At 42.8% G+C, this 25884-nt stretch overlaps 1 protein-coding gene across 1 annotated transcript in view; it reads right to left on the bottom strand.

The window, feature by feature from the left end:
* SOS2 (SOS Ras/Rho guanine nucleotide exchange factor 2) overlaps positions 1 to 25142 on the bottom strand; it is a 42898-nt gene extending 17756 nt beyond the window's left edge. The window contains 12 exon segments of the mRNA XM_042460989.1: positions 1667 to 1789; positions 2913 to 2994; positions 3458 to 4113; positions 4978 to 5105; positions 6626 to 6724; positions 8641 to 8751; positions 9583 to 9726; positions 10383 to 10586; positions 10898 to 11062; positions 12931 to 13062; positions 16359 to 16484; positions 24855 to 25142. Coding sequence (XP_042316923.1) covers positions 1667 to 1789; positions 2913 to 2994; positions 3458 to 4113; positions 4978 to 5105; positions 6626 to 6724; positions 8641 to 8751; positions 9583 to 9726; positions 10383 to 10586; positions 10898 to 11062; positions 12931 to 13062; positions 16359 to 16484; positions 24855 to 24944 — 2060 coding nt within the window. The 5' untranslated portion in view covers positions 24945 to 25142.
* Positions 25143 to 25884: the final 742 nt, after the last annotated feature.

Genomic DNA, 25884 nt, shown 5'->3' with positions numbered 1-25884 from the left:
TTTCAAAAAATCAAAGTGCTAAAATTTCACAACTGTTGCTTCTTTTTTCAGTTGGCCCTTCCCTTACGTGGGAGATTCGTTCTGGACCCCGCCGCATAAGGGAAAAACCGTGTAAACTCAAGCCCCATTAGAAACAATGGGGCTCATTCTTGCGGCACGCACCTGGCGTGCCCCATTACTTCTTTCTGGACGCGGGAGACGGTTTTCCTGTGCGCCTTCCAGCATATGCTGGAAGCCGCATATAGCACACCCACGTATGACGTGGGCGCACTGTATTAAGCAGTTTTCCCTGAAGGGTATCCATTTCCCTTCTGTTCACAACATTGCCAGTACTGTCCTATCCAATTCACCCAGAAGTGAAGTCTCTTTGAATTCAAAGAGTTACTCCAAGGTGAGTGTATACAGGCTTGCAGAATGAAACATCACTCTCCCTCTTTAAAACAAAACAACACAAACATACACACACACCCCTAAATGACAGTATGGCATAGCCCCGTCCTTGATCCCAAAGGGCATACTATCTTGTGATCTTTAGAGTCTCATTAATAATAATAATAATAATAATAATAATAATAATAATAATAATAATAATAATTTATTTATAGCCTGCACAATCACAAGGAATCTGGGTGGGTTACAGCAATAAAAATACAAAGAATACAATAAAATGCAATAAAATAAGATTAAAGAGAGTGACGTAAGTCACAGAATTCATAGCTAGACCTGATGGAACTGGTGCTGACTTTTTCACTCCCTCCCAGGTCTGATGATGACAGTAGGTACGGAGGGAGGATTCTTCTTCTTGAGGCAAGAATTTTATTTAATTTTAATGTAATTCTTCACATTAAATTTAAGAGAAGAATTGGTGGACAGAGCGACGTAAGTCACAGTAAACCGGGAGAGGAACTAGGAAGGGAAGGCCTGCATTAATCATTAATATGTACATTTGTGTAAAACATTCAGGAGTTTTCAGACTCCTTTGCATACTAATCATGATTGTAATTGTAATAAGGTGAACTATTACTCCCGGGAAGGGCTGTAATGACACCTTGAATGTATACACTGCTTTAGGCAGTTCAATGTGCCACTTTACATAATGTATGTCAGTAAAATTCTATGCAGTTCTATATACAATTTCGTATAAGTTGAGACCATAGTATAACCCCCTAATTTTGCAAGTGGAGCAGCCTGAGAGATTTCCTAAAGGCTTTCACACTGTTTCTAAGTGAACTGTGCTATTTGACCTTCCCAGCACACACCCAAAGCTACCGTCACACAGCAGTTCTTGGTCCACAAATCCAAGGATTCTCTGGACAAACTCTTAGTGTTTTATATTCCTGTATTAACAAACCAGGAGCTCTTCACACTACACAATTCTATCACTACGATTCTACTTTAACTGCTATGACAACAGCATATGGAATTCTGGGATTTGCAGCTTAGGAAAGGTTATTTGGAATTTTCAGCCATAGATCTCTAGGGCCTTACTAAACTACAAACCATAGCATTCCACAAGATGTTACCAAGGCAGCTGAAGTGGAATTGCAGTGCTAGAGTGGTATGGAGTGAAAGGGCCCCAATAATTTCTTCCCAAGTGAGGTGTGATTTGTGTTTTCCCACCATTGAATGTGACAACTGTTGCCTACAGAAGAGAAGAAGCTCAAACCTGAGTTGTACTGGCTGGATATATTCCTTGCGAAATCTTTTAAGGTCTGCGCTGATGGGCTGTTCTCCTTTCTCTATCGCCAGCCTATCAGCTTCTGTTGGCTCAGGCTCTGGGATTTCAAATCTAGTAATAATAATAATTTTAAGAAGTTGGAACATAAACTAAAGGCATTCCAGAATAAAAAAAACGAGAAATACATTAAAACACATTCTGGCATATATAATTGCAAGTAGGTGTATGTTACTGCAGGTGTTGTGAAGTGACTGAAGACAGATTTATACTATTGGTTCAATGACACTAAATTTCATAAACTGCAAAACTCAATTCTAATAATTCTGGCTCTACAGGAGCCAAAAGCTTTCTAACAGCAAAGGTGGTAGAGAAAAGAAAATTTCCACTACCTCAACAAACACCTCATTATTTATACTGTCCTGGCTCTCACCCTACACCCCAGAATGGAATACTAGTGGAACATTATTCAGCTTTGTACATGCCCTCTTACTACACCACAACTGAGTCTCACATTTTGGTCTATACCAAATCAGCAGATCTGACACATTCCCAGTTTGGGGAATCATTACTAAGATTTAAAAAAACAAAACCATTAAACAAGACTATGCCTTCAGGATAAATTTCTATAGCTGTTTTATTTTTAAAAATGAGTAAGCAGCAACAACAACACTGCTAAAAAATTCTCTTCAGATCAGGAAACTTTTTTTTAATGCCACTATAACCTCTACTTATAGCCTGCTGTCTTCCATCCTTCCATCACATCCCAGGTACTATTTTGCTGTTATGCCAATCAGCTAGGACAGTCCGTTTTAATGCTTATACAAGTGTTCATTAAAGAGCCTCACTCAAAAAACTGTGTAATTAGAAGGCATTAAAAACTGACTAGATGTTTCCAATTTTTCTCTTTCCCATATTCAACTCTTTCTTCACAGCTACACCTCTCACTGCAAAGCTAAGAGCCAAAGACTTCTAAAAAGGCAATGCCTATTCTATTTTTAGTGTAGTCTAAACTGTGCACCAGACCACACAAACCCTTTAAAAAGCATTATTTAATTAAGCATTTAATGGACTGTGGGCAACAGGGAGCCTTAGAAGATCTTGGAGTGATGTGTTCCAAGATGAATGTGCCAACATTTAACCTGATTGCATACAACACCAAAATGGGCACTTCATCCTGCAAATGGAACAATGAAAACCAAACACAGGGATAGGGTAGAGTTTTTTCTTAACTCACCGTTCTATCAATAAACTGAGGAGTTCTTGAGGCTTACAAAAGGAGCGATACGTGGTAAGAAAAGTACGTACAAAATTAGGATCTAGAAAGGAAAATAAGAACACGTTTAACATAGTCCCAAATTAAGTGCCACTGACTTGGCTTTAGTTAACAACTACCCCTTCCTATAGGCCTGTGTTGGGCAATTGCAGTGGGTCCAGGGGGTCACTTTTATTCCCTGAGATCCTTTGCGGGCTACATGCACTATCAAAACTTTAAACAAAGAACCTAAAGTGGCAGGATATCCACTTCAAGTTCTCAAAAAAATAAAAATGGGTACAGTATTTTTGATTTTAAACAGTACAGGTAGGCCTTGCAACCTAAAAGCATTTACCATCCTTTTTGACCAGAAATGGCTGGTCTGGAGAATCCGGAGGGGTGAAGGGTAACAAAAACATCTTGGGGGAGGTCACATACAACCCCAGAGCTGCACTTTGTCCACCCTTGCCCAAGGCCAACAAAGCAGTGCAGATGGCAAAGGTCCACAAAGGAGAACGTTCAGATACCTGCATACATGTGGTAGGTGAGCCTTTCAATGAGCTTCACCACAGTCCCGCCTTTGATCAGAGGAATTCCAATTCTGCTCTGAAGGTTGTCCTCAAAAACAATGTTCTCTTCAGAGTCTTCTACGGCAAAGCGATAGACACTTGGGCTGGGGAGTCGCAGGGGCTGCTCATTCTCTTCCTGTAACAATACGGCATCCAACATTCGGTCCAGAGTGCTGCGATACTGAAGGGAGATCAGTGCGGACATCCAGTTGTTCTTTTCTTCAGCAGACTTGGCAGCAAAGATGAAGCTGCTTTCATCTTTAGGGACCAGTTCAAAAGCATTCTTGTATTCACATGTATCATCTTTATCCACTATATGGACCTTTCTCATGATGATTTTTTCCTTGAGTCGGTACTCTGCATTGCTGCAGCCCGGAAGGCGCGATTGTCCATGGTTGGCTTTGCAGCCGATCATTAAACCATCAAAAAGGAAGACGTGCCGCTCATGCTTGGCTCCTATTCTAAACAATGTCCCTTCCATTATGAATTCATTACAGCACTGGCCAATGTCTTTGCCTTCCCAACCGTCAATGTTTTTCTGGATCTCATTCATTTTTTTAATGGCTAAGTGCTTGCTTCTTACTTGGCGGCTGTAGAACCAAAACACCGGCTCCCTAAAACACACATTTTATTAGTATATAGTCTTTCCAGTATTGGCAGCTGTGAATGGGAAACAATGATCAAGGATCGAACTATGCTGTCTGCTTTAATATAAACTACACATCCTTGCAAAGCTAGCCATCATTTTAAATAGTTTTAAGTGAAAGACCATTTTAAAGCGAAAACTAAACCAAAGAACCACATAAAATCGAATCTAACAGGAACATCACAGATGTCAGCCATCTGTTATATACCCTGCATTACCACTGAAAACGTGCTTAATAAAGACAGTCTGAGTTCTTGATGCCTATGCTTAAAGACTGTGTCTTTAAAAAAATTAAGGTTAAAAATCCTGTTGATGTCCTATGGTAGCATAATGCCCTTTCCTTCGGCTCATGCAAGGAGGGAAGTGGTACTAGCAGCAGGAGAACACAACTCTGGATATGAATGGCCTATTTTCAAGCACCTAACTTCAAGTGGAGCAAGGCACTCTGGCAGGGAGACTTAGAAAATAATCTATGCCACTGAAGAGGTGGTTTTCCAAACTACTCTTCCCAAATCACCTTTAGCTTTACAAACAACCTCACCCGCAGGGCAGCCAGATATACAGAAAAAGTCTACAGCCACCAGCTTTGGTGTCTTTCCCACATTTCTACTACTCCCACAATCTCTTCCACTGTGACCCTTTTAGCTGGTGCTTTGCCCCTTCTTTGCAATTTAAATCGAGTATAGGAAGCTATTCTAACAGAATGAAGAGACAGCCACAGTTTCCCCCAATGGTATCACCTTCCTCTCCAAATGTTATCCCACTCACTACTGTTTTGAAAGGTCCCAAACTCCAGCCAGGTTCATCTAAAACAATGAGCTAATTTTCTTACCCAGGCCGGCGTCTAGGTGAGTGTTTATTATATATACGTTCCATGCTACACTGGAGATTCAGGAGAGCTGTGATGGCTTGTTTTAAGCATTCACAGTCTTCTTCATCTTCACTACATTCTTGTAATTGCTGAAAAGAGAAGAGATATTATTTCCATCAGGGCTCAGCCACTGCTGAGGGGAAAAAAAAAGATTTATGTAATATTTCTTGAAGCCAACATAGTGCAGTGGTTTGAGAGTTAGACAAAGGCTCTGGAGACCAGGATCCAAATAGCTACTCAGTTATGGAAACCCATTGGGTGACTTTGGGCAAGCCACATACTCTTAGCCTCAGAGGAAGGCAAAAGCAAACCCCTGATAAGAAAACCTTGACAGGTTGGCCTTAGGATCACTGTTGAGTCAGAAATTACTTGAAGGCTCAAAACAATATTTCAAGACGAAAGAACATCTCCTTACAATAAAAGAGACCCCACCTCAACTTTTGGAAGAACGTCCTGACAATAACAAACAAACAACTTCATTAATATACCACTTCATACTGAACTAACAGTGTATAAGTGGTTTACAACTGTAAGCTAATTGCCCCCAACAAACTGGGTACTCATTTTAGTGACCTCGGAAGGATGCAAGCCTAAGTCAAGCTTGAGCCCTTTTGCTGGTACTGAATACCTTTTTGCTGGTATTGAACTTGCAACTTTATGGTTTTGAGTAAGTGGCTGTAGTACAGGCATTTAACCACTGCACCGTAAGAGCTGACAGTAAGAGCTGTTCAACAGTGGAACACGCTCCTGTGGAGTGTGAAGGAGCCTCATTCTTTGGGGGTGCTTGATTCTGTGTTCCTGGATGGGAGTGGATGGACTGAATGGCCCTTGGTACCTCTTACAACTCTATGATTCATCTCTAAATTACTTTTTTTTTTAAAAAAAAGAGAGGAACTTTTATCTTTTATTTTTCAATTTTTGTTTGGTCCTGTTTTAACAGTATGTTAGAACCTGGATGTAAAGCTTCAGACCTCCCATGGTTGCTATACCAACCGTAAGTCTCCACCCTATGTTTTCAAACAGACAACAAGCCCCCTTTTTACATCAAAATGTCTCCTGCACAAGTGTGAGCTTGTGCAGGGCTGCTTACTCAGGTCAGAAGAGGTCACACTCATATGCATACTCCCTTCTGATTGTACAGACAATTGTTCCCTATCCTGCTCTATTCAGCAGGCAAGATACTCCTGGATGTGCCAAACCCCTATGTTCTAGTTCTTAATGCAATAAACACTGAAAATTAACTGCATGCTGGACATTTCAATGAATTCTTCTCTTTCCCTTGCATATGGAAGAAATGCATTTCCAACCCCAGTATCCACTGAGAGGAAAACAACCTTTTGAACACCAGTTACATTAATGAAAACTAAATCTTTTCAGCCAAAGTGGATCAAGACGTGTAATTTCTTGCCTAGAGATTGCAGATCTTACTATTTAGATTGGTAGGACACAACACTGATCATCTGTCTGTCATCTTACTTTCTTCAAAGCAAGTAACAGACAGAAAAATACAAAGCATGGGTGGACTGGCTGGAGCTATTTGGTTTTTAAAGCTAAGATGTTGTGGCCAACTGATGTATTTTACAATGAATGATAAAGAGCGTCTTCTTACCTGTAATAATTCAAAGTAGTGCAAACAATGGTATACTGGAACCAACATGAGGCGTGGGAGGACATACTGCACTGCTTCTTTGAAGCCATCAGCGATTGACTGAAGGAGAAAGAAAGCCTTATTTCAGTGGTTGCCATATGAAAGACCACACAGGGAAGAACACATGCAACATTCAAAATTGCATTGATTTTATAATCAAGTTGCTTTCTGTGGGGCAGCCTAAAAACAGCAGGCCTTCAAGAGAATGTCATACTAGCACAGTGGGCGAAGCAACATCTAAACCAGTTAAAACAGACTTTTTAGAAAGAGCCACCGCTCAATGGTGGAGCATTTGATTTAAATGCAGAAGATGCCTGTTTCAGTCTAGTCTATTGGTATTTTATTCAAATCTCATATAGAGCACTATGTCTGGTTTCGGGTGCCACACTTCAAGGAAGATGAACTCAGACTGGAAAAGATTCAATTGAGAGCAATTAAAATAACCAGCAATAAGGAAATGAGGTTGTACGAGGAAAGGCTGAAGGAACTGGCTTATGTTTAACCTAGAATAGTGGTGCAGTTGGACATGATATGAGTCTTCAAATCTTTGAAAGATCACCACACACAGCAGGTGTGAGCAACCCAAAGAACACACACAAGCTTTTGGGAGTGCATAACAAGGAAAGCAAACTCTGGCATCTGCCATCCAAGAAGGAGCCAAGGTACAAGGAGAGATAAGACTCCCGCCCCATGGAAATGCATCGTAGCAAGGGGAAAAAACACTAAAGGAACAGGTACAGACACCTTGTTTCCCCATCCCTCCAGAGGGAAATCTTTAGATGAAGTTGCCTGTTGCTTTAGGCATCAGACAGAGAGGAGCTGTGGTTTTGCATACATGTGTACAAGAAAGTAAGAAGGGGAGTATATTCTGTTTTTCCTTTCACAGATTGCAAACTGCCCTTGAGAATCATCTGACTGAAAGACTGGGTAGCTCTCTTCTAAACTTGGGATGGAGAAAGTGAGACACATGGGCTGCAGGCAGTTCTCAATCCCATTTTTATAGACCTCAAGCTCCACAAGTCACTCCTAAAACTTTCATACTCATCCATTTAATATTTTCAAGAGCGGTTTGTGACGCATTAGAAAATTTTAAAGTAGACAATGATGACATTGAAATAGTTCAAAATGTTCCATGTCTTGGCTCAATAGTTATATCAGACAGAAGGTTGCAATTAAGAAATCAGAAGACAAGTAGGACTTAAAAGGGCAGCTGTGAAGGAACTAGACAAGACCCTAAAGTGCAAAGATATATCAATGAATACTAAAATCAGGATGGTCCATATCACATATTCTCCATTACTATGTTTAGTTGTGGAAGCTGGAAAGTGAAGAAAGGTGATAGAAAATCTGCTCTTTCAAAATATGGTGCTGAAGGAGAGTTCTACCATGGACTGCTAAAAAGAGCAACAAATGAAGCCTGAAATCTCCCTAGAAGCCAAGATGACTAAACTGAGACTGTCGTACTTTGGACTTATCATAAAAAGACATGATACATTAAGACAATAATGCTTGCTAAGTTGGAAGGCAGTAGAAAAAGAGGAAGACCACTCCAGATGACAGACTCAGTCAAGGAAGTCTCGGTCTGAGTCTGCATGACCAGAGCAGGGCTGTTGAGAATAGGGTGACTTGGAGTCTCTCATTCATAGGGTCAGGATGAAGTCAACATGACGGCGATTAATGGCAATAAGCTATTTTTGCTTCCAAATCTCCCCAAAATGAGAAAACATGGCAATTCTGCTCTCGATACATTCCCTCTGAATATGCCAGCCACAGATGCTGGCAAAATGTCAGGAATAAATCCTTATAGAACATGGCCACATAGCCCAAAAAACCCACAAAAAACAATCCCTGAACCCCTTCAGAAAGGCTGATATGATGTTCTGTGGCCTCTGATTCAGGAAAAATGTGTCCTTACAGCCCCTGCTCCAGCAGTTGTCCACCCAGTTGTAAAAAGATATACACAAAATTCCACTTACCTGGAAATGTAAAGCCACAGCAGGTTTAGCCATCAAGTTATTAAAATGTTCATGATACTGGGGAGAAAGGATGTCCTGTGATAAGGTTTCATATGGGTCGAAGGCTTGTTCCTAGGAAAGGAAGTTAAGTATCCCAAGTTAACATAAACATTAGCTGGAGGAACTGTACATTATTTCCTGGGATGGGGTAACTTATAAAATAAGATACCATCCAGTCTGATTTGATCCCAGTCTCTTGGAGGTTGACATGGCTTAATGTCAACATTATCTGAACAAAAATGTCTTTGAAACAGTATCTAAGGCAGACACAATAATGTACTTCAGATACACGGCTGTGTTAGTATGCAAAGGGATCTTGTAGCACCTTTGAGACTATGAGAAAGAAATTTGTAGCATAAGCTTTCACAGACCTGGTCTACTAAGGTCCAAAACACACTGCAGAAACAATCCCGTTTGGGACAGCTGTAACTGCCCTGGCTCAATGCTAGGGAATTCTGTGAACTGTGGTTTTGTGAGACATTGGGTCTTCTCTGCCAGAGAGCTCTGGTGCCACAATAAACTACAATGGATTCCCTGGCAATTGAGCCAGGGCAGTTAAAGCGGTCTCAAACTGGATTATTTCTGCAATGTGTTTTGGACCTAAGTCTACAAAAGCTTATGGATAGTTACTAAGTAAACCAAGGCTACAAAAGCTTATACACAGTTATTAAATAGACCAAATCTACAAAAGTTTATGGACAGTTACTATGTAGACCAAGTCTATAAAAGCTTATGAAGAATTACTAAGTATACCAAGCCTACGAAAGCTTATGGACAAGTACTATGTACACCAATTTTAAAAAAGCCTATACACAGGTACTAAGTAGGCCAAGTCTACGAAAACCTATGCACAGTTACTAAATAGACCAAGTATTTACTATGTGAGCAGCTTTGTCAACTCACCTCTGCAAGATCCTCAAAACAGCTGCCAACCAGAGGGTGAGGACTGCTTTCATCGGTCATTTCTACTGTGTCCTCAATTAACCCCAAGAGCTTCACTGTCAGTTCATGAATATCTGTGATGTTGCTAAAGATCATGTCAATGTCCTGAGGAAGAGAGAACCATTCTGAATATGGCTGTTTTGCTCCATCGCCACCTCAACATCCAGCTATTTGATCAAAATCCCTCAACTTGGTTCCAGTTTAGTGAGAATGCCCAAATTGCATTTACATCAGCACAATTTACACAAAACATCTCCATGTTCTGTGAACCAATCAAAACACCTTTAGAAAACAATACACATCTTCTCTTTTTAGAAACACACTCAGGATTCATTATGACTCACAGTTGTTATATACTTGGGTTTTCATTGTGGCTTTTACGCATTAATTTTTCATCAGTTTTTTTTTAGTGTTTTATCATAATGATGTGACTCAATGTGGTCACAACTTTAGATGTAAGAGAAAAGAGATAATCCTTAATTTATTTTAAACTTATTTCCTAAGAGCAATAAACCACTTCTTTCTTTGTTCTTTATGGGAATTCCTTATAATCTCTCACTCTCTCATTCCCATCCAACTCCAGCTCAATTCCCTCCCCCTTAAAAGAAGCTTCTGCTTCAAAACTGTATCCCCCCCCCCCCTTTTTGTTTTGTTTTGTTCTAAAGAGTACGGTAAAAAATTGGGGAAAGGGATGCTTCCAACTTTATTTTCCTATACAAATATTTTAAACACAAAACAGTGTAGGGAGAAAGTTGACTTACATTAGGTGTGAATAACTTTCTGTTAGACAGAAAAGCTTCTCGAAATACTTTTATGATCAGGTTCAGCTCCCTCAGATACTGTCGTTCATCTGCAATCTCACTCCTAACGAGATCATAATAATTCAGTTCACCAGAAGAGGAGGGTTCTTCCTCACAGAGAGAAACCAAGCCAATGTCATCCTGATCAAACATATCCATCAATACCTAAGAAGAAGGAAGACATTTCAGAGACAATCAAATGTTTCATAGTAAAACATGAAGTTATTGCTTGAAAGAAAATTACAGAACTGCACACTGTTTTAGTAAACATTTTGAGAGAGAAAGCATTCACATCACCACAGGGAAGAGTCTGATGATTCAGAAATGTGGGCATATTGCTTACACATAAATGAAAAATACACCGTAAATAATGGCCAGGCAGAACCACTATTAAGCAGAGAAACAACACACACACACAATGACTCAGGATGCATCTGAAGTGCTGGTAGAAGCCCAAATACTGCACAGCACCTTACCTTGTCAGCACACATTGATACTTTAATGTCTTGCTGAGAAATCTCAAAGTGCCGTATGTTGAACACATAATTGCCAGCCAGTTTTAAGATGTCAGCAGAGATATATTCCAAGACAGCCACAATGTAAAGGGATACATGATAATCTATTTTATAACCAAGAACTTCCTGAAAATATAGAAAAAAATAATGTGTGAGCAGTCACATTAATTCCACTTGCATTTGACTAAAGGCAGATAGGCTGGTTGGGAATGAAGGTGGCAATGGCACAGATTGTGGGTATGAAATTAGGGAGAGCGGTGGCCAAGCATCCTGTATACAGCAAGAACAGTTTACATCTGCCTGCTAAGAATCAGAATATGCAGTCCAACTATCCTTTAGTACCCTGCATAGGACAGACAGCCTGGTGCCCTTGCTGTTCCTTCTGACTTCACCCTTCCTTATTCACTTTCACTATGTGAACATGGGGCAGTATTTGTATCTGTCTGTTTTGTGGTTCTTATAAAAAAACAACTTCTGGGCAAAAGGAAAGTCTTTTAATAAATGTTGCAATATAAACTGGTTGTACTTCCACACTAAAGAAGGGAAGGCACATTGCATAGGACTATGGGAAACTCTTTATGACTGTTTCTTCGAACACTCCAAGGGCAGAATTGGTTAATTTGAAAACCTCTCAACTAGGATTCAGGAAACTGATTAAAAATGGCAAACCAAATGTGATTTTCAAAGAAGTAACCATATTAGTTTCTTGCAGCATAAAGAGCAGGAAGTTCCAAAACACACTGCAGAAATAAGTCGATTCTTTAATTGCTCTGGTTCAGTGCTAGAGAATCCTAGGAACTGTAGATTATTGTGGCACCAGAGCTCTCTGATAGAGAAGGCTAAATGTCTCACAAAATACAGTTCCCAGAATTTCCTAGAATTGAGCCAGGACAGTTAAAGCAGTCTCATACTGGATTATTTCTGCAGTGTGTTTTGGACTGAAGAAAAAACAAAGAAAAGAAATGTGGCATCACCTTTAAGACTAACTTGTCTTTATTTTTGCAAGTGCTTTCATGGATATAAACCCACTTCCTTGGATAGAGTACCAAGAAGTATTATGGCCTCAGGCATAAAGTATATTTGTACAGTTGTGGGAGTGGGATGGAATTTAATAGGATCCAGGAAGATGCAAATCATGTCCCTTGCCCTAAATTTTCAAAGGGCTGTGTAAGGTAATGCAGGTCTTTCAAATCAGTGCACTGCTCAGTTAGCACTGGTGTGTGAAAGGAACAGATCTGCTCACCAAGGTCGGTTACAAACCGGCACTTTAGTGCGTGACGAGCACACACTAGGGTTACAAAAGGGCAGTGCTTCCGAACTGCCCTAACCCTAGTGCGTGCTCGTCACGCAGGAAACGGCGGCGGCCCTTCCATATGGCCACCGGCGTGAGGACATCATGGCCGCGCCACCTCTAGACGAGGCGGCGCGGATGTGACGTCCTTGCTCCACGCCAGGGCGCTTAGTGCGCCCTGAACACGGAGCAGGAAGGAGCTCCGTTTCGGAGCTCCTTCCTGGTTTAGTCCGCTGGGCGCAGCCTTCAGACGGGCCAAGCAGCCCCTTTCTCTTCTCCCCACTGCCGCAGGGTGTCCTTGGGGCTTGAAGCCCCAGGGACACCCCTTTTCAGGCTGCGGGGAAGCGGCGGTTTGCCGCTTCCCCGCAGCCTGAAAAGCGGCAGATTGGGGCCTCAGCGGCTGCCGCTCTGCACACTGAGGCCCCGATCCGGCGGGGAAAGGGCCGGGTGCAGACCGCCCCAAATGCGCAGTCTATAACCCGCCCAAGTCAGTTTCCCTGGGTTCAAAACTCTCTCTGAGAAGTTGTTGTTCCAAAGACGCTTGCATTAATACATATATGTAAAGAGATGTCTACTCTCTACACACTGATCCTACAGGCTAACACAGCTATATCTTTGAATTCCTCCATTAATACATATAGTATGCCATGTAAATAGGTAGGTACTTTTTTAACACCAGTAGACAGCACATGGTACAAAATACCTTTAAAAGGGGATGTATTTTATCCACAGGCAGCAGGAGAGGGTTTCTTCTTTTTCGCTTCTCAATGGCAGATTGTGCGTCTGCAATGGCCCACTTGTCAATTGGGTGAGGAAAGGTCTTTTGAACTCTCTCCTGCCCAAATGTAAGAACAGGATTTGAAAGTATCTGCTGGAATCTCAAGGAAAATAAGAAAAACTCCAATTTCTTTCAGAGGACATTTCTTTCTCTAAAATGGCATCCTGCTCTCCTCCGAAAAACCTTTGTTCCCACAAGAGTAACGTTAAAAAAACATTTTAAAAAATTAAATTCAAAAGAGATTGTTACCTACAATAATGTTCCAGTACTGTATAACAAATGCAGGAAAATAAAAATACAACAGAAGAAGAAATAACCATGTTAAACATATTGTAAATATGTAAAGCCTTACATATTGTAAAGCCTTCGACTTTACAATAACCATGTCAGTCGTAGGTTTCTATAAAAGCAGACTGACTACCTCTCTTCATCATTAAATGATGCCTATCACACTCTGACACTTAAATCTGATAAGGATCATACTTGCTGTGCTAATTACCACCCTATGCCCTTAATGGTGATATAAAAATATGGACAGATAGTTCAGTCAATAGACTACAAAAAGTCATTTCATCCTCGGTAAATCCTGATCAGATGATTTATCAAAAACAGGAGTCAATATTTGATTGGTTGCGAATTACTTCAAACTCAGAGAGAAATGATCAGCCAACTGTTATTTCTTTAAGTACTGAGAGGGCCTTTGATAAAATTTACAGGCTGCTCATTTTCACAGTACTGGCTAATTTTGGGTTTCCTAAAGTACAGTATTTTTGAAATGGATTAAAATTTATATTCAGCGCTCGGAGACAGGTTGTGACTAATGTTTTTTCTTATCCTTTATTTACACTGAAATGAGGTACTGGGCAGGGATGTCCATTATTTCCTTTATTATTCAACTTGTGCTTGGAATCCTAAGCATGTACTATTAGACAAAATTCCAGGATTAATGGATGTGTTCTTTTGTTGCTCATTTCAAAGCCCCAGCAGTTGGTCTCTGTTTTGATGCAGTTGACTAATAATTTTGGTAAAATATCTGAGTATTAGTTAACTGGTCCAGGTCAGAAATACCACTAGTGGGAAACAAGAGAGACTCTACCATATTTAAAGCATGGCAGTTTTGATTTTGCCCAAATTCTATTACTTATTTGGGCATCATTATCCCTAGAGGCTTATCTCAGATTATTAATCGTAATATAAATAAAATGATAAAAGGCACTGCACAACATCTAGAGAGATGGGCACACTTAAAGATGAGTCTGTGCGGGTAAGATAAACACAACTGAAATGAATCTGATTCCTGGAACTGTTTATGTTATTTGTGGAATTCCTCTACTTATACCTTGCAATTATTTTCACAAACTAAAAGTACTGTCTAGAAGATTTTGGGGGAAGCTCTTCTCTTTTTAGAACTCCAATGAAAAGGATCAAAGAGGGAACATTCAGCCTCCCAGATCTTTTTATGTACCATTGGGCATGTCCGCTACCTTGTATTAATTTTTGGATATGTCCACTAAAAGAAAGTAATCCAGCATGGAGGCTTCATTTCTGGCACCTCTCTTCAAATGGACAGTGCTTGGTTCTAATTTTATTTAAAATGGCAGGGTTTTGTCAACAATCTCAGCAATTAGAAGTGTGGCAAATATTATCTTGTCAACTGCAATTTTGACCCACATGCTCACGCTGAATCTGAGGAAATCCAAATTTGAAAATGAATAAGGATCCACTTTTATGGAAGGTATGGTCCGGCAATGGGATTGTTATCTGAAATCAGATACTGTACTTAGTGTTGATGATATTTTGCATTTTTCAATTTTGCAAGAGCAGCTTAAACTACTTCTGTCAGCTAAAAGGCAAGATCTACAATTGAAACATTTATTACAATCCAGATTTTGGCTCTGCAGCTTTAAGTGCATCTAAAGTTCCAATATTGCAGACATTGACTGATGCCAGCCAAGTATCCAGACCAATATATATTTCTGTTATCTATAAATAAATATGACATGCAAGGTTTTCAGCAACAATGGAATAGAGAATTGGAATATCCAATACCGACTAATCAATGGACATCAGTTTTAATATCTATAACTAGTGTGACTACAGATATTCAACTATGCCTTATAGAGCAGAAATTGCTCTTTCGGGTATATTGGTTGCCACAGCATCTACAGTATTCAAGAAAGGGCTTTCAAAATCAGCAAACAGCTGAAGATGTAATACTGCTAATATTTCCTTAACACTATGTTTTGAAGTTGTTCCATAATAGTTATGTTTTAGGAAGACATAACCACACAAATAAATATGGTTTTGCAAAATCCCTTGATATCCAGGGACTTCATGTTGTTTTGAACTATTTACCTGTTCCTTGGAAATGAACAAATGGACAACGGAAATGAATTTTCATAACTGTTTTGACTGTTAAAAGATAAAGATAACTGTTCTCTACCTGTGATCCATGGAAAGAAGATCTAACACTGCTTGGAACATTTGAAACAACGATGTATAGATGAAATTTACAAACAACATTTGGTCAGCTTTTATAGGGACTTATGACTAATATGATTGTTCTTTCTTTTGCATTTTTACCTTCCTTCTTTTGTTGTTGTTGTGTGCCTTCAGGTTGTTTCTGACTTATGGTGACCCTAAGATAAACCTATCATGGGATTTTCTTGGCAAGCTTTATTCAGAGGTGGGTTGCATTTGCCTTCCTTTGAGGCTGAGAGTGTGTGACTTGCCCAAGGCCACCCATGGTGAAGCAGGGATTTCAACTCCGGTCTCATGTCAAAGTCCAATACTCAAACCACTATACCACACTGACATACTGGAACATTTTTGTATGCAACTCAGATCCCTTTTGAGTGTAAATACAGTTGGCTCTCCATATCCACAGATTTAACCATCCATGTGAAAACTGATTTTTTTAAATGCAAAAAAGCAAACTTTTGTTTTGCCATTTTCTATAAGGGACACTATTTTACTACACCACTGTATACAATGGGACTTGAGCTTCCACAGATTTTGGTGTCCACAAGGGGATCCTGGAAACAAACCCCAGCAGATACCAAGGGCCCACTGTAAAAAATAAAAACCTTCAAAATTTAAAAAAGGAATAGCTGCATGATATCCTTTCTCTTGAAATGCTTCTTGAGGCAAAGGCTTTCCTAATTTCTCAGGTCTGGAACCACAATGTGAAACCACATATTTTGTCAGGTCAGGAAAGCAGAATGCTTTCTCTCTCCCACTATCATATACCTTGGATTACAGTAGAGGTTTTTCAGTTCCTATTTCCTATACCAAAACTGACTTTAAAAAAACCCCACCTGTTTTTCCCCACTTGCATATATTGCCATGCATACCTCAACATCTTGAAAAGTCCGTGGCTGTGCAACACACAGTTTGTTCAGCAGCTGAAGGATTAGCTCCTCGATGTAGTGGAGGGAATCTTCTTTGGCTGAAAGGTTGGGATGGACTTGCTGTTGAACCTGTGCAAAGATTTTCATTTGTTTTACTAAGTCAGATGAAAGTCTGCAGGTACGAGATAAGGCTGACAACTATCTCCACTCTTGGGCTGACATATAGAGAAAGAGGCGCTTCTTCAAATACTGAGGTCTTAAGCTGTTTAGGGTTTTAAATATTATTGCCAGCACCTGGAATGCAGAGCAGAAATGTACTAGCAGCCAGTGCAATTCCTTCAGAACTGGTGTTATAGGCTAAGTATCCCTTATCCAAAATGCTTGGGACCAGAAGTGTCTTGGATTTTGATTAAAACAGAGGTGTACATATTGCTGAGTTCTTTTTTTAACAAATCTCTTACATAAGAACAAATTTAATAATTTATACTAATTTATTTATAATAATGTAATAAATTATGGGAACCTCTTAAAGTAATCAGCCCAGAACTTTCCTGCACACATGCAAGAAAGAACATTGGGATATATTAGATAATGAAAATAAAGTTAATTTCTTGAACTATCATACTTGAGGTCCAGGTAGTGTCTAGCCAAGTCTGTAACAGCCATACTTCTGAAACTTACACCAATATCTTAAGTTTTTATCTTCTCCCCCCCCCCCCCACCCGGGTTTTGCTACTACAGTATACGCCATGAAGTAGAAAATGGATCTGCCCTTATTGTTTTTTGGAATTCCCTTGTAGTTTTCCCTTGATGAAGTTCTCCACCCATTTGTATCCCTGCCATCTGTCTTCTACCAAGCTCATGCAGCTATCAGATTTTAAGCCTCAGAAAGATGAAAGATTCTGTACAGGAAAGACTTTTCCTGAGTGTTAACAGATTTCAGTGCCTTATTTAACATTCAGAAAGGTTAAAAATAAAAGCGCACATAGCCCAATGCAGGCTCATAGAAAGCAAAACTCAGGAACTGGGTTTTAAAACATTCACTGGTAACTGCTGAGGAAAAGCTTCCTTACTCAGAACACCTCAGCATCTGCATTCAGTCAAATTGTCTTTTGTAAATGTATGGGTAAATGGACTCATCCTCTAGGCCTGTTCTTTTATTTCCTGGGTGCGCTTGTGCAAGTTTACTGAGAAGCAGAAATTCTATGGAATTTACTGTGTGATGAACCAACTCACACTTACTACCAGGAAAGTGAGCAAGTCTGCTGCTTTACTCTGACATATCTGGCTATTCGTGTTTGTGAAAGACTAACAGCTTCTATGGAAAAAAAGCTGGTAACACTATTAATTATGTTATTTGAACTTGGGATAAATAATAGATGCAGCTATTTGTGTGTGTGGGTGGGGGTATCCTTTATATTTACTCAGAGCCTAAACAAATGGGCAGGATACTATGGGTCAACCCTGTGGTATCCTGTTCTCTGTTTCCACCGAGGTCAGTCCCTGGGCTGGTGTGGTGAGAGGCAGGTGTTCACATGCCCATACACCGCCATGCAATGGAGCTACTGCCACACACCTCTTACGTGCTGCTGCCATCACATATTTCTGAAGGCACCTTCTGCAGCCTGTAAGGGCAAATATGGGGCACAAGGCTACATTTATGTGGGAAAGTGTCCCTTTCTAAAGTCATGGTAGCGACAGGGGCCATCAGAGAGGATGTGACAATGGTGGCAGGCAAGGGCCACATGAGCCCATTCGGCCTGCTGGCTGTCATGGCAAAATTTTAGAGAAACTCTGCTGCAAGCAGCCAGTCTTTTAAGACCGAATTAGGGGTCTAATTAACTGACTGGAAGGAAGCAGACAGAGAGAAAACCAACTCATTTGAGATGTGGTGCTGGAGAACAGTACTTAGGATACCATGGACAGCCAAGAAGACAAACAAATGGGTTCTTGAACAGATCAGACCAGGGCTCTCCTTTGAAGCAAAGATGATCAAGCTGAGACTATCATACTTTGGCCACATCATGAGAAGGCAGAGGTCACTAGAAAAAACAATGCTAGGAAAGGTAGAGGATAAAAGAAAGAGAGGAAGGCTTCAGACCAGATGTCACAGGATAGATTCGTTCAAGGGGTTACAGGCAAGAGCTTGCAAGATCTGGCCAAAGCAATGGAGGATAGGGATTCTTGGAGATGTCTCATCCAAAGGGTCACCATGAGTCTGTCTTGACTAACAACGACAACAAGGGCCTCTACCAGATCCATATCCAGTCTGCCTGATCACAGCCCAGGGCTACTGTTCTGCACTGCTCAGAGAGAATGCAAGACCAGGGGAACATGGGCCTTTTGGCCTGTGCGTAAAGCCCCTGAGTCTTCTACCGAGGGAGAATGTCTTTCAATCAGCTTGGGCCGACTGTCACTACTGAATTCAAGAGTCCATATGCTTGGTCAAGGGCATGTGGTGCTAGTGGTTATACAACAGAAACTTGAACAGCAAGTTTCATCTTGTCTCACATGTCCGCAGTGGATGCGCCATCGTGTTTGAAGCTCAACATGTCCAAGATGGAGCTTCTGTCGTTTCCTCCAAGTCACCCTTCAACACTCCTTTTCTGTGCTCTGTGACAACATTTCTATTCAACCAGTCCAGCAAGCCCGCAGTCTGGTTTATCTTTGATTCTTCCTCGTGTATCCCTCGAGATCCAGACCACAGCCAAGGCTTGTGACTCTTTTTGTACAATATTGCAAAATTGACCATATCTCCCCGCTCTACTGCCAAGATCCGGGTCCATGCCCTAGTGTCTCACGACTTGATTACTGTAATGCCCTCCTGGCTGGCTTCCTGTTTCTCACCTTCCGTCCTCTAATTGTCTGTCGCAGCAGTTGAGCTGCACGACATATCACATGATCCGCCCACCACTGTGACCTAGATCTCTCCTGTGGTGCATCCTCTTCACTTCGTCCCTCCCTTTCCGCATTCAGTACAAGCTCCTGCTGGTGCGACGTTTAAAGCCCACCATGGACTGGCCCCTCCTTACTTATCAAACCTTCTTTCTCCTTCACCTTCCCACTAGGGCCCTCCATTGTCTGGTAGTCAAGGTCTGCTTTCACAGCCCAGGATTTCCTCTGGCCCACTCGGATTCCGCCCTTTTTCACTCGCTGACCCTCCACTCCTGGAACCTTCTTCCCCCCTCGCCGAACAAGAGCCATCACTTCTTTAACCAACTTCAAAACGGAGCTGAAGACCATCCTGTTCAGAGAAGCTTTCCCAGGCATTGCATAACTGTCACTTGCTATTTGATGTTTCTTTTGTTTGCCGGTTTTATTGAATCATTCCTGTATTGCTATGTATTTTATATGTATTATCCTACGAAGGAGGCAGGCTAACTCCAACAGGCCTCCCTGGAAGAAGATTAACCATCCATTTAAGAAGCCAAGGAACCCCTTCCTCCAGTCCATCCCATCCCCGTGAGTCCAGGCCTCGGAAATAGAGAAGAACTGCTTGGCCCTCAATCCCTTTCCGCCACCATCTTTCCCGTTCTCCTAATGTTAATGTCATGTGTGTCTTTTTAGATTGTAAAGCCTGGAGGGCAGGGAACCCGTCCAATTAAAAAAGATTGTATTACACGCCGTGGTAAATTGACAGCGCTTTATAAATAAAAGTTATAATAATAATAGATAAAATAATAATAATAATAATAATAGTCAGGTTTAAGTTTGATGAGTACATGGCATTAGCTACACCAAAAACTAAATTCTAAATGTAAGCAAAAATCAATTTATAAGTATAAATTTAAAAAATGTGACCAGTTACCTGCAGCATCTATGCTGCAAATTTCATGCATCAGTTTTTTTATATAACTTTTCTTCCTGGTTTATTTTCAAACATCTTGAATAATGTACTGAAAATGGCCTCCCTCCTTCTCTGCTCTCTCATGTAGTCCAACCAATATCTTTTGCAAGAAGACCTGCTTGTGTTGTTCTTCCTCTGAATGGAAAGGAGCAACATACACTATGAGCATGCAAATTAGTGCACAAAAGAAAGTAACTGGTTCAAGTATACTACGTTTGATTTGGGTATAGGGCAAAGCAGCAGAAACCTTAATATATTCTAGCATAATCAAAATACTAAAAGAAATTTGTGGCTCATGCCAGTACTCCATGAAAACTAATTGTCACTAAATTTAGGGAAGTGGAGGACAATGAGCTTCCTATAATATTTGTTCTTTCACAATGTTCATATATTCTAGATTTCGGAAACTGTTTGCTATGAATCCTGTCTTCCATTTCTCCAGTTTTAGAGAAACCATAAGTGTGGAGATAGACTATTTTTAAAAGAGAGAGAGCATACCTATGGAGTGACAAATTCAGAATCACACAACAGCCCCTTTTAGTTATGCCACACATGTAACAACTTGGTACATAATTAAGCCTTAAGTCCAGATGAACTGGAATTTGGAACTGCCCAAAAAGTGATCCTACAGTTAAAAAATTGACACTGGAGCAAAATCAGCCACACAGGCAAAGCACTGGAGCAATTTTCAATTCTTTGGAGAAGATTGATCAGGTGAATGTCTTAAGCATTAAGGACCATGGATGGTCAAGGCACACATGGATATATGCTTAGAAGACATGTTGGTGAAGAGGCCTCACCCAGTATTACGCTGGTCCTCCTGACCAGCACCTAAACTGGTCTCTGGCTTCCAACAGTCTGGATTAACAAGACTACATGTGAAAGAGATCTAGGAGTCCTAGCAGACCACAAACTGAAAATGAGTTAGCAATGTGATGCAGCTTCCAAAAAGTTCAATGTGATTCTTGGCTATATCAATACAAGTGTAGAATCTAGATCAAGGGAAGTCATAGTGCCACTCTCTTCTGCTTTGGTCAGGCCTCACCTCGAATACTGAGTCCAGTTCTGGACACCACAATTCAAAAAGGATGTTGACAAGCTGGAGTGTGTCCAGAGGAGGGCAACCAAAATGGTGAAGGGTCTGGAAACTATAAAGTCCTATGAGGAGTGGCTTAGGCTGGAGAAGAGAAGGTTAAGAGGTGATATAATAGTCCTGTTAAAGTATTTGATGGGATGTCATATTGAGCATGGAACAAACTTGTTTTGTGCTGCTCCAGAGCATAGGACCTGGAGCAAAGGATGCAAACTACCGGAAAAGAGATTTCACCTGAACATTAGGAGCTGTTTGATAGTTGAACACGTTCCCTTGGAGTGTGATGGAATCTCCTTCTTTGAAGGTTTTTAGCAGAGGCTGGATGGCCATCTGTTGAGGGTGCTTTGATTGAGAGTTCCTGCATTGTAAAAGGGGGGTTGGACTCAAAGGCCCTTATGGTCTTTTCCAACTCTATGATTCTGGACAGTTTTTGTTCCTTTCATTTCCCCACATGGATTCTTCAGTCCTGAGACGATATCCCTCTCTGTTCTGAACTGAATAGTGTTGAGGACTGTAGAGTAGTCAGTTGACAAAATGTGTCCTGCAACATACAAACTTAACTGCTTCAGCAAGGGAACCTGGAGGAGCGCTAATCTGATGAAGACAACTCACAAGCAAACACAAGGAGGGTGTGTGTCATGCAAGGCAAAGAGTAAAAGGGTGTTTAACAGAGAATACTATGGTGTAAATACTATGAACATAGGATGCTCCCTAAATCACATTGAGGTGTATTCCAATAACAACATTTTAAGAGGTGTGTGCATACAGCATGGAATAGGAATTGCAATTCAATTCTTACTTGCAGTAAGAATTGAAAGTTATACCAATTATGTGTACGCAATGGAGAAACAGGCATCTGTGAGTGACAGGAGCAGGGATTATACAGACAAGCAAGGTAGATAAATATTATATACAGTGGACCTTCCACGTTTGCTGGGGTTATGGGGACAGGACCCCCATGAAAGTGGGAAAAATGCAAATAAAAAAACCAATGTTGTTTTACCTGGGAGAACACCTCTCTAGGAATATCTAGGGCAATTCTGTGGTCAAGATCTGTCAGAGGTTGACCACGAAATTGCAGTGGAGGACCTACAAATGCCTAGAGAAATGTTCTCTCTAGGAATCTCTAGGCCTTCCAGCATGACGTCTGGCAGAAGCTGACAGTAGAGTCACACTGGAGGACCTAGAGATTCCTAGAGGGAACATATTAATCAAATCCACAAATAATCAAATCAGCAAAAGTCAAAGCTGCAAATGGGGAGGGACAACTGTACAAGGATTGTTGTGCATGCAAACAACACAGAAGCTAGTACTTCTGAATGTATAATGCCAGCAATGGCATGGTTCCCCCCCCCCCCCCCGAAGTGTCTGTTGGAGATAATGATGACAGCTACAGGCATGCAGCAAGATGTCATGTAAGTACAAAAAGAGAGGCTTTAACCTAGTGAAAGGGACTGATCCGTAGAATGGTATGGTTTGAATATAGCATGTGTATAGTGCTGGCAAGTGGCACTTGCATATTTATGAACACAAGGGAAGCAGAAGCTTTGCAGTGGGGCTGGGACACTGCTCTTTACGGAGATGAATGTCTCTGTGTGTGATATAGGAAGGGGTTGTCTTATATATAACCACAGGCCACCTCTGTTCCTCAGCGGCTCTACCAATTTTTAGGAGCTTTAATAAGGCAATGACATCTATGCTATGCCTTGAGATAAAAGATACATGTGAGGATATGGAAGCAGGCTGATCTGCTAAACAAAGCTACACATTTGGTGCAAATGATTCTCTCTTGAGAGAATGAGGGGAGCAGAGAGATCTGACCTACAACTTGGAAAAGAGTTTTGGGTTTTGTTTTTTGTGTTTTGGACTACAACACCCAAAATGCCCCAGCCAGCATTGCTAATGACCAAAGAAAAGAAACGAAAAGAAAAGAAAAGAAAGGGGGGGGGGGAGAAACAAAGAGAAATTTGCAAGATCTGACCCTATCAAATATAATGAGACTGGAGACATGTGGAAGGAATCTGACATGAACCTGAGGAAGAACCGAAACTGCTTGTCATGAGTAGGGTTGAAATCAGGGGAGACTGGAGCAGAGTTGAGAAGGATTCAAACACTGGGGCAGAAACACAGAAATAAAGTTGGGAATGGGGTGATCTGATTTGAGAGGTATGTCAATACAGTGAAGAGGTTCCAGCTACCTACAAAAGTTAACATCTTATGCATCCAAAGGAGGAGCAGGAGGAGAATAAGGAACAGTTGGCTGATGTGGAGCAACCTCTTTGGGAGAAGTGGGAATAGGGTCCCCAAGACACAGAGGGGATACTTGGATGAGGTAAATGGGAGGCATGTGTGCAGAGAAGAGAGGAGGAGGACTCAGCCAAGCCAGAGGAACTGCCTTGGAGAAATGAGGGCATGCCCTGATGGGGAAATGGGTCTTCCATGAAGAGAATGATGATAGGGAGACACTTGGGTGAAGTGGGGCTTGGAAAAGAGAAGGTACCATTCCCTTGGTGAGGAAGTGGATGAACTGAGGAAGTGAGAAAACTGCAAGACACAGTAGAAAGTAGGGGGCAGAATGGGGAACACATGGTTTAGGTATGGCAGGTGCTTCAGAGACATGGAGGTGTGCCCTAGCAGTAAGAGAAGTAACTGGCAAGGTATGGTGGGGCAGAATGGGGAGCACTGGGCTGAAGTGGGGTGGCTGTCCCTGGCAGAAGGGGGCATTAGCTGGCAGGGGAGAATGGGGGGCACTGGGCTGAGAGATAAGAAAGGGGGCAGAATGGGGAGCACTTGGGTGAAGCAGGCCACCTGACCTGGATAGAAAGGGGCCTTCCCTGGCAGAGGAGGAAGGAGGGACTGTGAAAAGAAGGGGCAGAGAAAGAGAGAGAGAGAGAGAGAGTGTGTGTTAGAAGAAGAGGAGGGAGAGAGGAGAGGGGGCAGCAGGGCAGAGACTCCAAGGAGGAGGCCTCCCCTGGCAGAGGGAGGAAAGAGGGGAGAATGGGAAGCCCCTGGACGGAAGGGGCATTCCCTGGCAGAGGGGAGAGTAGAATGGAGGGGGGCGGAATGGGGAAACAGGGAAGCCATCCTGGAGACGTAAGGGGGGGGGGGAGAGGGGTGGGGGAAGGAAGAAGGGGAGGCTCCCTGGCAGAGGAGAACGGGGAGCGCTGGGCTGAGAGAAGGGGGCGTTCGCTGTCAGTGGAAGAATGGGGAGCCAGGGGCTTAGAGAAGGGGGCAGAATGGGGAGCACCGCTCCTGGGCAGAGGGGGGCGTTCCCTGGCAGGAGGGACTGGGGAGACTGGGCCTTGGAGCAGGGAAGCCCTGATCAGACCAGGAGAGACGAAGGGGGCGTTCCTTGGCAGAGGGAGCGAGGGAGAAGGACGGGGGAGACCGGGGAGCCCTGAAGGGGCAGCAGCCTCAGGCCCCGGAGACAAGGGGGCGTTCCCTGCCGCAGAGAGAGAGAGGGGGGGGGGGGGGCGCGTGCACGCGGGGGGGGGGGGGGGGGGCGGGGGGGCGCGCGTCCGGAGAGGGGGGGGGGGGGCGCCGGCGCTGACTGACTGACCTTCCTGAGGGCCGGCACGAGGAGCCCCCGCCATTTCTGCCCGTTCTCTTCGCTGAGGAACTCGTAGGGGGGCAGCTGAGGCGGCTGCATAGCCCCCTTCCCCGGTCCTCCTCCTCCTCAGAGCCGCTCTGTTGCTGGAGGGGCGGCCCTGCTCACGGCCCCCCCTCCCCGGGCCTACCCGCCGCCCGCCGCCGACGCCGCATCCGCCGACGCCGCTCTCCTCCTCGGCCAAGGCTGGGCCGCGGCCGCCTCAGTCGCAGCAGCGCCACCAACGCGCAGGCGTAAACGCTCCGCTGTTTCCAGGCAGGCCTCGCAGCCGCCCCACTAACGCGCCCTCGCCCCCTAGCGGCCGACGCCGGGAAAGGCAGCGGAGAAGCCGCTCCAGAGGAGGACTGGAAGGGGCGGGGCCGCGGATGTGCGTCATCCTCCGGCGCCGCCCCCACGAGAAAGTGGGCGGGGCTTGTTTAGCAAAAGAGGAAAACCTCGAACTCTGCCCTTTAAGAGAATTTGGACTACAGCTCCCAGAAGCCTCGGCCACGTTGGCCAATAGGCTGGGATTCTGGCAGCTGTAGTCCACAATGCTCACAATTAGGTCAAGGGGGTTTGGGGTTGTTGTTGCTGTTGTTGTTCTTATGAAGCTGAAGGCTTTCACAGTGGGCCTCCATAGTTTTTTTGGTGGGTCTTTCAGGCTGTGGCCATGTTCCTGAAGAATTTACCCCTGATGTTCCACCTGCCTCTGTGGCTGGCGTCTGCAGAGAATGCTGGCCTGAGAGCGAGTGGGATGTTTATATACACACACATGCGCCTGTCCCTCCATATCCGCTGGGGTTACAGCACAAGACCCCGTGAGCATGGAAAAACTGCCAACTGCACAGACAGCCTGCCTTTGCCTGGCTGCCCACTCCACCAAAAGCGTCTGATGAAGTAGACTGAGGTCTAGGAAAGCTCATGCTGCCAATGTCTTACTTTCAGTGGGTCTCAAAGAATCCTAGAGCTGGAAGAGACTGCAAGGGCCCTGATCCAGTCCAAC

This window comes from Sceloporus undulatus, chromosome 1, assembly GCF_019175285.1.
Source record: "Sceloporus undulatus isolate JIND9_A2432 ecotype Alabama chromosome 1, SceUnd_v1.1, whole genome shotgun sequence".
Taxonomy (NCBI): domain Eukaryota; kingdom Metazoa; phylum Chordata; class Lepidosauria; order Squamata; family Phrynosomatidae; genus Sceloporus; species Sceloporus undulatus.
This window is presented reverse-complemented; position numbering and strand designations above follow the sequence as displayed.